Raw genomic sequence first — 14405 nt, forward strand, 5'->3', positions numbered from 1 at the left:
CGCTATCAGGTTGGTTTGTCATGTTCTGTTCTTGACAAATCCACGCTGACTGTCACTTATCACCCTATGATCTTCTAGATGTTCGCAAATTATATGCTCCATTATATTACCTGGTACAGAAGTTAAGCTGACCGGTCTGTAATTGCCTGGGTTGCCCTTTTCCCCCTTTTTATAGATAGTCATAATATGTGCTCTTATCCAGTCTTTCAGAATCTCCCCTGTCTTCCATGACTTTTCAGAGAGAACATGTAATCCCTCAGCTATCTCCACAGTCAGTTCCTTCAGAGTATTCTTGGATGCATTTTGTGAGGCTCTGGTGACTAGAGAACATCTAACATTTTCAAGTAACTTTTAACTTGTTCTTTCCCTATTTTGGCATCTGAACCAAACCCATTTTCACAGGCATTCTCTAGGTTAGGTGGGCAAACACCACCAACCTTCTTGCTGAACATAGAAACAAAGAAGTCAGTGGCTCTTTTCTGCCCCCTCGCCAAGTTTTCAATATCTTGTTTTAAATGTGGACCGCAGGACTGGATGAAGTTTGTTTCACCCCATCATCCCTTTATGCTACGGTGTCCCACTGGGAACTCATAATGAGTTGATTGTCCACAATGTCCCCTGACTCCTTTTCAGGGTACCTGCGTTTCATAATACAGTACTGTAGTGTGGGGGTCTGGCGTGCATTCCCTGTTCCGAGAGGATCAATTTGCATTTGACTGAATTGAAACATTTTCTTTACATAGGAACCATTTTCCAAATTCTCCAAATCAATCAGTATGCCTGCCCAGGCTGCCTCATTGCGACTATTTTCCCAATCTTTGGGTCATCCACAAATTTTATCTGCAGTGATTTTCTATTTCCTTCTAGATCATAGAATCATAGCATCATAGAATATCAGGGTTGGAAGGGACCTCAGGTGGTCATTCAGTCCAACCCCCTGATCAAAGCAGGACCAATCCCCAACGAAATCATTCCAGCCAGGTATTTGTCAAGCCTGACCTTAAAAGCCTCAAAGGAAGGAGATTCCACCACCTCCCTAGGTAACGCAGTTCAGAGCTTTACCATCCTCCTAGAGAAAAAGTTTTTCCTAATATCCAACCTAAACCTCCCCCACTGCTACTTAAGACAATTACTCCTTTTTCTGTCATCTGCTACCACTGAGAACAGTCTAGATCCATCCTCTTTGGAACCCCTTTTCAGGTAGTTGAAAGCTGCTATGCTCATTCTTCTCTTCTGCAGACGAAACAATCCCTGTTCCCTCAGCCTCTCCTCATAAGTTATGAGTTCCAGTCCCCTCATCATTTTTGTTGCCCTCCTCAGGATTTTTTACATCCTTCTTGTAGTGTGGAGCCCAAACTGGACACAGTACTCCAGATGAGGCCTCACCAATGTTGAATAGAGGGGAACGATCACGTCCCTCGATCTGTGGGCAATGCCCCTACTTATACATCCCAAAATGCCGTTAGCCTTCTTGGGAACAAGGGCACTCTGTTGACTCATATCCAGCTTCTCGGCCACTGTGTCCTCTAGGTCCTTTTTTGCAGAACTTTTGCACAGTCATTCGCTCCCTAGTCTGCAGCGGTGCATGGGATTCTTCTGTCCTAAGTGCAGGACTTTGCACTTGTCCTTGCTGAACCTCATCAGATTTGTTTTGGCCCAATCCGAAAATTAGTCTAGGTCCCTCTGTATCCTATCTCTACCCTCCAGCGTATCTACCTCTCCTCCCAGTTTAGTGTTGTCATAAACATAAAGGGAAGGGTAAACACCTTTAAAATCCCTCCTGGCCAGAGAAAAAATCCCTTTCACCTGTAAAGGGTGAAGAAGCGAGGGTAACCTCGCTGGCACCTGTCCAAAATGAACAATAAGGAGACAAGAGACTTTCAAAAGCTGTGGGGAGGGAGAAACAAAGCTCTCTCTCTCTGTCTGTGTGATGCTTTTGCCAGGGACAGAACAGGAATGGAGTCTTAGAACTTAGTAAGTAATCTAGCTAGATGTGTGCTAGATTCTGATTTCTTTAAATAGCTGAGAAAAATCAGCTGTGCTGAATGGAATGGATATTCCTGTTTTTGTGTCTTTTTGTAACTTAAGGTTTGGCGTGGAGGGATTCTCCATGTTTTGAATCTAATTACCCTGTAAGATATTTACCATCCTGATTTTACAGGGGTGATTCTTTTTACCTTTTCTTTAATTAAAATTCTTCTTTTAAGAACCTGATTGCTTTTTCATTGTTTTTAAGGTCCAAGGGTTTGGGTCTGTGGTCACCTATGCAAATTGGTGAGCATCTTTGTCAAACCTTCCCCAGGGAAGGGGGATATAACATTTGGGAGGATTTTGTGGGGAAAGATGTTTCCAAATGGACTCTTTCCTAATAATAATACCGGTTGGACGTTTGGTGGTGCCAGTGAAAGTCCAAAGGCAAAAGGTAAAATAGTTTGTACCTTGGGGAAGTTTTAACCTAAGCTGGTAAAAGTAAGCTTAGGAGGTTTTCATGCAGGTCTCCACATCTGTACCCTAGAGTTCAGAGTGGGGAAGGAACCTTGACAAGTGTCATCTGCAAATTTGCTGAGGTTGCAATCCACACCATCCTCCAGATCATTAATGAAAATATTGAATAACCTCGGCGCTACAACTGATCCCTACAGAACCCCATTACAAAGAGCCCCATATACTGATGAAGGCCTGTTGACAACAGCTATCTGAGATCCATGAGTTACCAGTTTTCAGTCCGTGTTGCATGTTCTCTCCTGATATTGTAAAGTGTTAATTTTTTAACTCTACATTTTCCCTACTAAATCAAATTCCTCTGAGAAATCAAGGTGAGTGGCAGCAGAATACGGAGCCTGGACTTCAAAAAAGCAGAATTTGACTCCCTCAGGGAACTGATGGGCAGAATCCCCTGGGAGATTAACATGAGGGGGAAAGGAGCCCAGGGGAGTTGTCTGTATTTTAAAGAATCCTTATTGAGGTTACAGTGACAAACCATCCCGGTGTGTAAAAAGAGTAGTAAATATGACAGGAGACCAGCTTGGCTTTACAGTGAATTCCTTGCTGATCTCAAACACATTAAAGCAGCTTACAAGAAGTGGAAGCTTGGACAAATGACCAAGGAAGAGTATACAAATATTGCTCGGATATGGAGGAGTGAAATCAGGAAGGCCAAATCACAAGAGTAACAAGAAGGGTTTGTTCAGGTATGTTAGCAAAAAGAAAAAAAGTCAAGGAAAGTGTGGGCCGCTTACTGAATGAGGGAGGCAACCTAGTGACAGAGGATGTGGAAAAAGCTAATGTACTCAATGGTTTTTTTGCCTCTGTGTTCATGACAAGGTCAGCACCCAGACCGCTGCACTGGGCAGCACAGAATGAGGAGGAAGGGACCAGCCCTCTGTGGAGAAAGAAATGGTTCGGGACTATTTAGAAAAGCTGAACGAGCACAAGTCCATGGGGCCGGACGTGCTGCATACGAGAGATCTAAAGGAGTTGAAGGATGTGATTGCAGAACCATTGGCCATTATCTTTGAAAACTCATGGGGATAGGGGTAGTCCCAGACAACTGGAAAATGGCTAATGTAGTGCCCATCTTTAAAAAAGGGAAGAAGGAGGATTCTACAGGCCAGTCAGCCTCACCTCAGTCCCTGGAAAAATCATGGATCAGGTCCTCAAGGAATCAATTCTGAAGCACTTCGAGGAGAGGAAAGTGATCAGGAACAGTCACAATGGATGCACCAAGGGCAAGTCATGCCTGACTAATCTAATTGTCTTCTATGATGAGATAACTGGCTGTGTGGATGAGGGGAAAGCAGTGGATGTGCTATTCCTTGACTTTAGCAAAACTTTTGACACAGTCTCCCACAGTATTCTTGTCAGCACGGGAAAGAAGTCTGGGCTGGATGAATGGACTATAAGGTGGATAGAAAGTTGGCTAGATTGTCTGGCTTAACGTGTAGTGATCAATGGTTCCATGTCTAGTTAGCAGCCGTTATCAAGTGGAGTGGCCCAAGGGTCGGTCCTGGGCCTGGTTTTGTTCAATGTCTTCATTAATGATCTGGAGGATGGTGTGAATTTTACCCTCAGCAAGTTTGCAGATGACACTAAATTGAGAGGAGAGGTAGATATGCTGGAAGGTAGGGATAGGATACAGAGGGCCCTAGACAAATTAGAGGATTGGGCAAAAAATAATCTGATGAGGTTCAACAAGGACAAGTGCAGAGTCCTGCGTTTAGGATGGAAGAATGCCATGCACCGCTACAGATTAGGGACCAAATGGCTAGGCAGCAGTTCTGCAGAAAAGGTCCTAGGGGTTACAGTGGACTAGAAGCTGGATAGGAGTCAACAGTGTGCCCTTGTTGCCAAGAAGGCCAATGGGATTTTGGGCTGTATAAGTCGGGGCATTGCCAGCAGATTGAGGGACGTGATTGTTCCCCTTTATTCAACATTGGTGAGGCCTAATCTGGAGTATTGTGACCAGTTTTGGGCCACACACTAGAAGAAGGATGTGGCAAAATTGGAAAATGTCCAGCCAAGGGCAACAAAAATGATGAGGGGACTGGAACACATAATCTATGAGGAGAGGCTGAGGGAACTGGGATTGTTTAGTCTGCAGAAGAGAAGAATGAGGGGGGATTTGATAGCTGCTTTCAACTATCTGAGAGAGGGTTACAAAGAGGATCGATCGAGACTTTTCTCATTGGTAGCAGATGACAGAACGAGGGGTAATTGTCTCAAGTTGTAGTGCGGGACGTTTAGATTGGATGTTACAAAAAAACTTTTCCACTGGGCGGATGGTGTAGCACAGGAATGCGTTATCTAGGGAGGTGCTGGAATCTCCTTCCTTAGAGGATTTCAAGATCAGACTTGACAAAGCCCTGCCTGGGATGAATTAGTTGGGGATTGGTCATGCTTTGAGCAGTGGTTTGGACTAGATGACCTCCTGAGGTCCCTTTCAACCTTGAGATTCTATGATTCTATGACTGGATGATCTGCGTTGTTCCCGTGATCCACCAAATGTGTACCCTTGATCAATCAGTGTGTAGTTTCAAAAAAATATGAAATCAGGTTTATATGACAAGATCTGATGTGCATAAACCTTTTTGGAGACTGCTATTACTTACATTTCAAGACTTTTTTTAACTAATACCATCCTAGCTTTTCCTTTGTTTCTTCACCTTGTCATTTCTTTTATAAATAAACCTTTCCCTTTATTTTTTACTACCTTATATTTAATACAGGTATTGACCTAAAACTTTTCTAGGACTACCCTTGTTGTTAATATGCTGAATAACCTCTTTTTTATGATCCATAGCTCTGCCAAACATGGAGTTTACCTGCTGCTTTAATGTCCCTTATCAATTTCCATAACTTACCATTTCTATTCTTGGCCATCTATTTAACCTTTTTCTCTTTGGTACATATTACTTCCCCTCCCCCCAATGGCTGCCTTCACTTTACCATTGAACTGAGTTTTTACTCAGAGTTGTTCACTTTGTTGACTGTGGAATCATGAATTTTCCACTATCGAATAAGCTGTTCTCAAAGAATCACCAATTTTCGTTCATATTTTTGTGTCTACATTTTTCCTCCCAATCAGTTTTGCTGACAATTTGCCTCAGCTTTTGGGAATTAGTCCTCTTGGAGCACTAAGTATCTATAGTTGGGAACTGGTTGGGAACTGTCCGTTTGAATGTAAATCAAATTCATTTTTTAAATTTTCCTCTCCTATATCATATGCTCTCTTCTTTGTCTCTTCTGTCAAGTAAAGAGTCCCAGACTTTTCTATCTCTTTCCATATGGCAACCTCCCCTATTCTCAAAGCTTGTCCTAGAAATCCCTTTTATATATTCATATATCCTTAATAGAGACTGGGTGACCAAAATTGAACACACATCCCAAACATGTTATTCTCCATTCCATATCTTAGGGATCTCAGTCTTGCTTTTATTTTGTCCACTAGTGCAAATGAGCAGGTGTTTCTCTTCGAGCTGCTGCCTATGGCACCCAGGTCTTTTCCCTGAGGTATGCTCTCGTTGGGATATTTCTCCCAACCTTTGTCTCGGGAAAAGTTTGGATTTTTTTCACTCTCAGATTTTGAGCAACTGGATGAATGGGGAACTCCCTTCAGTAGGGACTTCCTATCCTGGCTCTCACTGGATTAAGGAACAATGACGGATAAACAGTATCCAGACTTGTGTTTCCTGCTGGTGTCTCTTAAGATTCCCCACCACAAAGTGTACGAATTATTAACGCAGGGAACACCACAAAACATGGAATTGGATTTAGTAGGATCATTGTTCATAGTTATTTCTCTGAGTAATTAAATATAATTTTTCAGTGCGTTCAGAGAGATTAATCTGCTTCTCCATGAGAACAGCCTCCACTAGTACATGCGGTGTCTCATATTAACGTTGTCTCTCCATTCAGGCATTTCTGCTGTGACCATCACCCGAGACTCTGGGAACACACAGAAAGTGAGAGGAACATACAGTACATGGAGGAGACAGCCTTATGCCTCAGAGCTGGACACCTTCTCCCCTACTCCATGTCAGAATCCAACACAACCGACTTCACCAACCCCTCCACTTTCATCCTGCTGGACATTCCTGGCCTGGAGGCAGCCCATGTCTGGATCTCCATCCCCTTCTCTGCTATGTACACCACAGCCATCTTGGGGAACTTCACCATCCTGTTCACCGTGAAGAGGGAGCCAAGCCTCCACACGCCCATGTTCTATTTCCTCTGCATGCTGGCCGTCACTGATCTGGTCATGTCCACATCCACCCTGCCCAAAATGCTGAGCATCTTCTGGTTCAATTCCAGGGAGATCAGTTTCAGTGCCTGCCTCACCCAGATGTACTTCGATCACTCCTTCGCAGGGATGGAGTCTGGAATCCTCGTGGCCATGGCTTTGGATCGCTACGTGGCCATCTGCCATCCCCTGAGACATTCCACCGTCCTGACACGCCCCCTGGTGGCCAAGATCGGCCTGGCCGTGGTGCTGCGCAGTGGAATAATCGCATTACCCTACCCTTTCCTGGCAAGGCGGTGGCCATATTGCAGAACCAACATCATCCCCCACTCGTATTGTGGGCACATAGCTGTGGTGAAGCTGGCCTGCGCTGAGATCCGCATCAGTAGTTACTATGGCCTGTTTGATCTTTTCTCTGTGATTGGAGTAGATGTGTTTTCTATCACTGTGTCCTATACTCAGATCCTCCGCGCCATCTTCCGCCTTCCAACAAAGGATGCCCGGCTCAAAACTTTTGGGACCTGCATCTCTCACCTTTGTGCCATCTTTGCTTTGTACCTCCCAATTTTCTTCTTCTCTCTTTCACATCGGTTTGGCCACAATGTGCCACTGTATTTACGCGTTCTCATTAATAGTGTGTACCAGGCGGTGCCCCCTGTGCTACACCCCATGATTTACGGGGTGAGGACCAAAGAGATCCGGGGCAGGCTGCTCCAGCTCTTTACTCATAAAGAGACCTAAAGATTTTCTCCTTGTGCTCTGGCTCTCAGATTGAGCTCTGTGAAGAGCTGGCTGGTGCATGGACCTGGGCCTCTTTGCTAAATCACTTACTGGACAGACAGAGAGACATTAAACCCTTTCCTGTCCTTACTGTTCTCTGTCAATGTGATTAACTGGGGAGTTAGTCTATGAACACTTCACTGGGTTGCCAGCTTTCTTTATTTATGTAAACTTTTATCAAAGAATCTCTCAACACATGTCTTCCCAAAAGTTTGTTTTTTTCCCCTCTGAGATTTCGAGCAACTGGATGAATGGGGAACCCCCTAAGGTATGGACTCCCTATACCGGCTCTCATTGCCTGAGATAATGATGGATAACCAGGATCCACACTTGTGTTTCCTGCTGGTGCCTCTTTGGGGTCTCCCACCACAAAGTGTAGGAACTATTAATGCAGAAAACACCACAAAATATGGAATTGGATTTAGTAGGCTTATTGTTCATAGTTATTTTCTCTGAATAATGAAAATGTAATTTTTCAGTGTGTGAAGAGTAATCAATCTGCTTCTCCAATGAGACCAGCTTCCAGTAGCGCAGGCAGTGTTTCATATTAACGTTGTCTCTCCATTCAGGCATTTATACCACGGCCATCACCTGAGATCCAGGGAACACACAGGCCTCCTTGGGCCCATGTACTATTTCCTCTGCATGCTGGCCGTCACCGACCTGGTCGTGTCCACATCCACCCTGCCCAAAATGCTGAGCATCTTCTGGTTCAATTCCAGGGAGATCAGTTTCAGTGCCTGCCTCACCCAGATGTACTTTGTTCACTCCTTCTCAACGATGGAGTCTGGAATCCTCGTGGCCATGGCTTTGGATCGCTACGTGGCCATCTGCCATCCCCTGAGACATTCCATCATCCTGACAAACTCTGTGGTGGCCAAGATAATCCTGGCCGTGGTGCTGCGTGGTGCCGTACTTGCATTACCCTACCCCTTCCTGGCAAGGCGGTGGCCATATTGCAGAACCAACATCGTCCCCCACTCCTATTGTGGGCACATAGCCGTGGTGAAGCTGGCCTGCGCTGACATCAGCATCAGTAGTTACTATGGCCTGTTTGATCTTTTCTCTGAGATCAGAATGGATGTGTTTTTTATCGCTGTGTCCTATACTCTGATCCTCCGGGCCATCTTCCACCTCCCGACAAAGGATGCCCGGCTCAAAACTTTTGGAACCTGCATCTCTCATCTTTGTGCCATCTCAGCTTTGCACATCCCAGATTTCTTCTCCTCTCTCTTGTTCCTGTTTGGCCACAATGTGCCACTGCATTTCCTCATTCTCATTGCCAGTGTGTACCAGCTGGTGCCCCCCGTGCTACACCCCATTATTTATGGGTTGAGGACCAAAGAAATCCTGGGCAGGCTGCTCCAGCTCTTTACTCATAAAGAGTCCTAAATATTTACTTCTTATGCCCTGGCCCTCACACCGAGGTCCATGCAGAGCTGTCTGGTGCGTGGCCCTGGGCGCCTTTCCTGTATCACTTACTGGACAGACAGAGACATTAAATCCTTTCCTGTCCTTATTGGACTCTGTGAATGTGATAAACTGTGGAATCAGTCTGTGTGTAAGCAGGGGAATAGTCCCACTCTTGTGCGGAACTTTCCTGGCTTCTGCGCTACCCCGGTTAAGTGGGCTAGCGAAAAGATCTGAGTCCTCGCTCCCACTTCCTTTAGCCAGTGGCCTCCCTGCCCTTGGGGACTCCCCTTCCACTCTCCTGTCTGGCAGAGTCCTCGTAACCCCAACGAGGCTTGGCCCAGGATTCCTGGAGGGCTCGACCCCGAACCCTGCTGTGGTCACCTAGGACAGGGGCTAGGGTGTCCCTACTCCAGGGTACTCTCTCTGCACTGGGCAGTTCTCTGACCCACTGACCATTACATACAAGTTAAAGCAAATGCAAATTATTTAATCAACAATTAATTTTAAAAAGAATAAGGAATAAGGGAAAGGTGAAAGGAAACACATCGCCCCACTCTGTGGCAGGGAACATCACAAACGGCGTCTCTGGAATGTCCGGACAGTTCACAGTCTGCTCCTTGTAAGTCCCAGGCCCCATCTCCGGCCCTGGCTGTGCTGCGGGGATGCTGTGGGTTGGACACTTGCTCTGGTGGTGGTCACACGCTCTCAGGCTATAAGTGGTAGGTCCCTTCTTCCCAGTGTCGCCCCCACCCTGTTGGGGTTAGGATCCAAGCCTGGCCTGCAGAGTCTCTTGGCTGAGGTGTCTCCCTGTGCTGGGCCTGCTGCCCAGGGTCCCCCTCGCTCTCCCCAGCTGCTCACCGCACCCAGCTCCGGACTGCTCCAGCCCCAGCTCCACCACTCGGTCTCTACACGGCTGCTGCTCTGCCTCCAGCTCCCTGGGCTGCTTCTCTGGCCCCTCTGGCTCTGGTTGCTGCAGCTCTGGTCCCAGGAGAGGTCTGCTCTCTCTGGATCTGGCACAGCTCAGCTCGGGCCCCTGCCTTCTCCTTAGATCTGCCTCACTCTGTCTGTCCCAGCAATTCCAGTTCACACAGAGGACGGGATCTTCCCGGCCTCCTGACTCCCTGATTAGCCTGCTCGCCCTGTCATTCAGGCTGACCTGGAGCATTGGCCTCTCCCCATTGTACCTGGGGACTTTCAGTCTCAGGGTCCTGATTTCCCATAGACCCTTCCCCTTTTAGTACTGGGAGCTAGCCAACCAAAACACCCCCACTGACTCTTAGTAAGGGTCTACAGTCCCCTTACATGTGCACAATATCCTGGGTTGCCACCTTTCTAATTGCTGATTGCCAGATCCCTGTAATTGCAATCTTGACCCATCTCTTCTGTCAAGCCTCGCCCCGCTCTGTGTCTTTCTCCCAAATGCCTTGCCCCTGTCACTTGCTCTTGTCTTCCCCTCCCCTTGTCAGCTGTGACCCACTCATCTCTAAAATCAATATGTTCTCACATCTTATGGCAAGTTAATTAAGTTACAGTGGTTAGTGTTAAAATGTTAATGTCTGTTCTTACTTTGTTACTAACTCTGTGGAGAGAGAGACCCCGTCAGGACTCCTGGGATCTATCTCAGCTCTGGAAGGGGAATGGGGTATAGTGTGTCACAGCGGGAGGCAGATACATCTGGGGTCTAAATGAGAAGACCAGAATGGCCATACTAGGTAAGACCAATGGTCCATGTAGCCCAGTAGCCTGTCTTCCGACAGTGCCCAGTGCCAGGTGCTTCAGAGGGAATGAACAGAACATGGGAATCCCCATGTGATTCGTGTGAAGCAGCTCAGCAGAAGGGGGCAGCAGCCCCGAGCCCGGGGTTTGTCAGGTTCATCTGGCAGGAGTTCAAGCCTCCAGCCCCAGTAGGAGCCATGCGGGAGGGGAAGAGCCCAGGTTGCCCTGGCTGGAGTGGCAGAAGCCCTCAGCTCAGGCCTCCCTGACCCCTGGCCACAGCCACAGAGTGGAGGCAGGAGCTGCGGAGGGATGGGAGGCAGAGAAGTCCTACTCGTTTTTGTCCCCCCATCTTCCATACTGCTGCCCCCCAGGGGTCAACTCATTTCCCCTGTCCTTAGCTGAACTTCAGAGGGTGTTTTTTCTCTCTCCTCTCCCTGACCCTTTAGGGGCTGCTCTCTTCCCTCCACCTTCCTTACCTCTTGTGGAGACAGAGACGGGTGGTATGGTGCCACGGGTACAGTCCCCGCACTGGTGGCCTGCTCCCACATTGCCCATCTCCGTGGGCCACAGGGTCGGAACAGGGGCCCTGGCAGAGGATCATCATGGGTCCACTACCCTGTCCCCCACTGTGCTGTGGGAAAAGCATCACCATTTTCTGGTGGACACCGATGATGTCCAGGGTAAGGTGAAGCTCTTTCTCCAGCGTTGGGGAGACATCCATCTCGTCATCTGGGCCATGAGGGCTGTTGTGGAGGAGTGGAGGGAAACTGGGAGGCAAGATATGTTAGTCAATCTGTGGGCCCGCAACTTCTGTGACAAGCCTTTCCGGTAGGTCAGTGAATATTGAAAGGCCGGTTAGGGATCCTACGGGGATCCTGCTCAGCCCACGGGGATCCTCCTCAGCCCTCAGAATGTAGCCAACCACCTTTTCAACCCTGAAGTCCAGAGGCTCTAGGGTGGGTCTCCAGAGTTGCCAGGTGCTCTCCTTGCTTTGTGACACAGGGTACTCTGTGGTTTGCCTGCAGGAAACCCACAAGGATCTAGCCACCGAGACTAGCTGGAGGCTGGAGTGGGGGCACTGGGTATATTTTAGACCCCTCAGAGCTCATGTGGCTGAGGTTGTTCTCCCCTGACCTTCACCCTGAGATGCTAGGAGTTGCTGAGGTCATCCCTGGTCGCCTGCTTCACTTCCAGGCCTGTGTGGAGGGGCTGACGTTGAATCTGTTCAATGTCTACCCCCTGGATGCAGGATCAGAGTGGGTGTGTTTCTATCAACAGGTGTTTGCCTTCCTCGGCACCTTGGATCCTCATGAGTGCCTGGGCCTGGGTGGGGATTTTAACACCATCTTTAAGGACCAGAATCACTCAGGCATCGAGAGCAGCCAGGCCTCTGCAGGCATCCTCAGAGAGATTGTCAATAATCACTCCCTGGTGGATGTCTGGCATGACCAACACCTGGATGACAATTCCACCTTTAGCTTTGTCCAGGTGGAGGTTGATAAGTTTTGCCATACCTGGTTGGACTGCATGTATGTATTTTGTTTCCACCTTGCCCAGGCCCACTCCTCCAGCATTCAACCAGCCCAGTTCTCGGCCCACCACTCAGTGGCCATGATGGCCTCTTTCATCTTGGAGCTCACCTGGGGCTCTTCAGCCTTCAGATCCCACTACGCATACTCCAAGAGGTGGGGGCCACCTTATTGCCTACTGCCCAGCTTTCCCTTGAGCGGGTCCTATAAGAGGGTGCTCCCCCTTGACCTCTCACTCCAGGACCTCGGGAATTCTTGATTGGGCTCCTGTCTCATAAGTCACCCTGGCACCCTCCCTTTCATATCCTAAGCCAGCTGCAAACTCTGCAGCCAGTTCATTTCTAAATTCAACTGAGGGAACAAGTTCACATTCTCATGCTCCACATGCTTTACTTTCTCAGATGCCCTGATACCAAGAGTTGGGACCTAGTACCACCTTCGGAGGTTGAGGAACCCTGGTCGACCAGACAGTATGCCACCCTGGTCCCATGGCCAACCAAGTATATCGGTTGGTGGCTCCTTCATGGAGCCATGAGCACAGGCATGTACATGACACAGTTTAGCCTCATTACAGATGCCTGCCATTTTGTGGCATGAGGTAGACCCTGGCACACGCCTCTGTAGAATGCACAAGGTTGCAGCCTGTAGGGGACTGTGGAAGACTTTGTTACAGCCTAGCTAGGGAACTACCACTTTCTCGAGGCCGCCCGGTTACTGTAAAACATGGAAAACCAACTTTAACTGCTTTTAGGCTGATTTTGTCTGCCTTGCATGGCCCGTTGCCAAGTTGCAAAAAAAACCCTTAAAAAGTACCTAATTATATATTCATAAGCTGTTTCTGTGTACTGCTTATTATGCCTAGCTAGTTGCCCCTTTGTCGGACTCCATCCCAGGCAAACCTCCTGTGCTGGGTTCTCCGCCTCCGTAAGAGCAATGCTTAAAGTCCCATTGTAAATGTGCCATGCCTGCGCCGTGGCCCAAGAAGTAGTGACCTCCCAGGTGGAGCGCACCCAGGAGCTAAAGCGATGGTGTGAAGTGTTGGTTGCTCGAGTGGCGAATAAGCAGCACCTTAAGCGCGGGCGGCAACCAGTGACCACTGCCCAGGTACATGCGGTGACCGCTTTCCCCTTTTGGGATTCTGAGACTTAGGATGGGAACATTTGGGACGCCTCGTCCTCGGAGGAGGAATCCCCGTGGTGGCTCTGGTGCGGCTGGTAAGGGAGCTACGGGTGCAGGGAGGCGCCCTGCAGCCACAGCTCATACATACATTTAAAACGAGTGAGTTGCAGGAAATTGTGAAGACGTTCCGAAAGGAGCCCGGGGAGGGCGTCATGCAGTGGCTCGTGCGGGTCTGGGACAATGCAGGCAACACGGTTCTGCTGCTCCCTTATGAATTTCAGCAATTGGGCGTTCTCTCACAAGACTCTCAGGTACGTGCACAATTGGCGAACCCGACGCAGCCGCAGGACAAGAGGCATCCCATTGACAGCCCCTCTTTGTACCGCTGGTTGGCGGCTGCAGTATGTTATGAGTTATACCTCATTGGTCACGCACGCAAACTGCTGCCAATTATACCTCACAGGTCACACACACAAACTGCTGCGAATAATACCTGATAGGACACGCACAGTTTGAGACTAGGCTGAGGCACATGAGCAAAGTCCACAACTGCAGATTTCCCAAAGATACTAAGTTTATTACGCTCGAGCGTGGTGCCCCCCTGCTAATCTGGAGGGGACCCCGACCAAATGCAGGTTATACAGAGATTATATACCTTTTAAGAAAGCATGTTGCCCTCATGCATCGGAAAGCTTAGCCAATAGACAAACCCTTCCCTTATCTATCACCTATCTCTGCTAAGTGCATCCCCCGTGCTAAACCATTACTTCAACTACACAACATGGTCCTAAAGCAATGCACCAGTAAACTTTCTTATGAGGATGGGAGGCTCGCATCAAGGCCAGGAGGCAGGGAGTTAGGAACAGACAAAGAACAGAAACTGGGAGTCAAGACAGTCTGTAAACAAGGGGGGGCAAAGTTCACAGGAATGCAGTATCTAAGCAACACTCCTCCTGGTGCATGATGTGTTTGCTTTTAGACAATGGTGGGCCCCAAACCAAAATGAAGTCACATATGCACATATGCTAACTTTTCCTTGACAAGTAAAGGCGGCCTACTCCTCGGTGGGGGAATTGGAAGCACAGGTGCAGCCCTGGAAGACAGTTCCG

The 14405-nt window shown here is 48.2% G+C and overlaps 2 protein-coding genes across 2 annotated transcripts; both read left to right on the plus strand.

The window, feature by feature from the left end:
• Nucleotides 1-6481: 6481 nt before the first annotated feature.
• On the plus strand, nt 6482-7480 carry LOC144277607 (olfactory receptor 52E4-like). Its single transcript, XM_077838506.1, has one exon. The coding sequence runs from the start codon at nt 6482-6484 to the stop codon at nt 7478-7480; it is 999 nt and encodes a 332-aa protein (XP_077694632.1).
• Nucleotides 7481-8146: 666 nt separating this feature from the next.
• LOC144259242 (olfactory receptor 52R1-like) lies at nt 8147-8911 on the plus strand. Its single transcript, XM_077807434.1, has one exon. The coding sequence runs from the start codon at nt 8147-8149 to the stop codon at nt 8909-8911; it is 765 nt and encodes a 254-aa protein (XP_077663560.1).
• Nucleotides 8912-14405: the final 5494 nt, after the last annotated feature.

The sequence above is a fragment of the Eretmochelys imbricata genome, chromosome 1 (assembly GCF_965152235.1).
Source record: "Eretmochelys imbricata isolate rEreImb1 chromosome 1, rEreImb1.hap1, whole genome shotgun sequence".
NCBI classification, from domain to species: domain Eukaryota; kingdom Metazoa; phylum Chordata; order Testudines; family Cheloniidae; genus Eretmochelys; species Eretmochelys imbricata.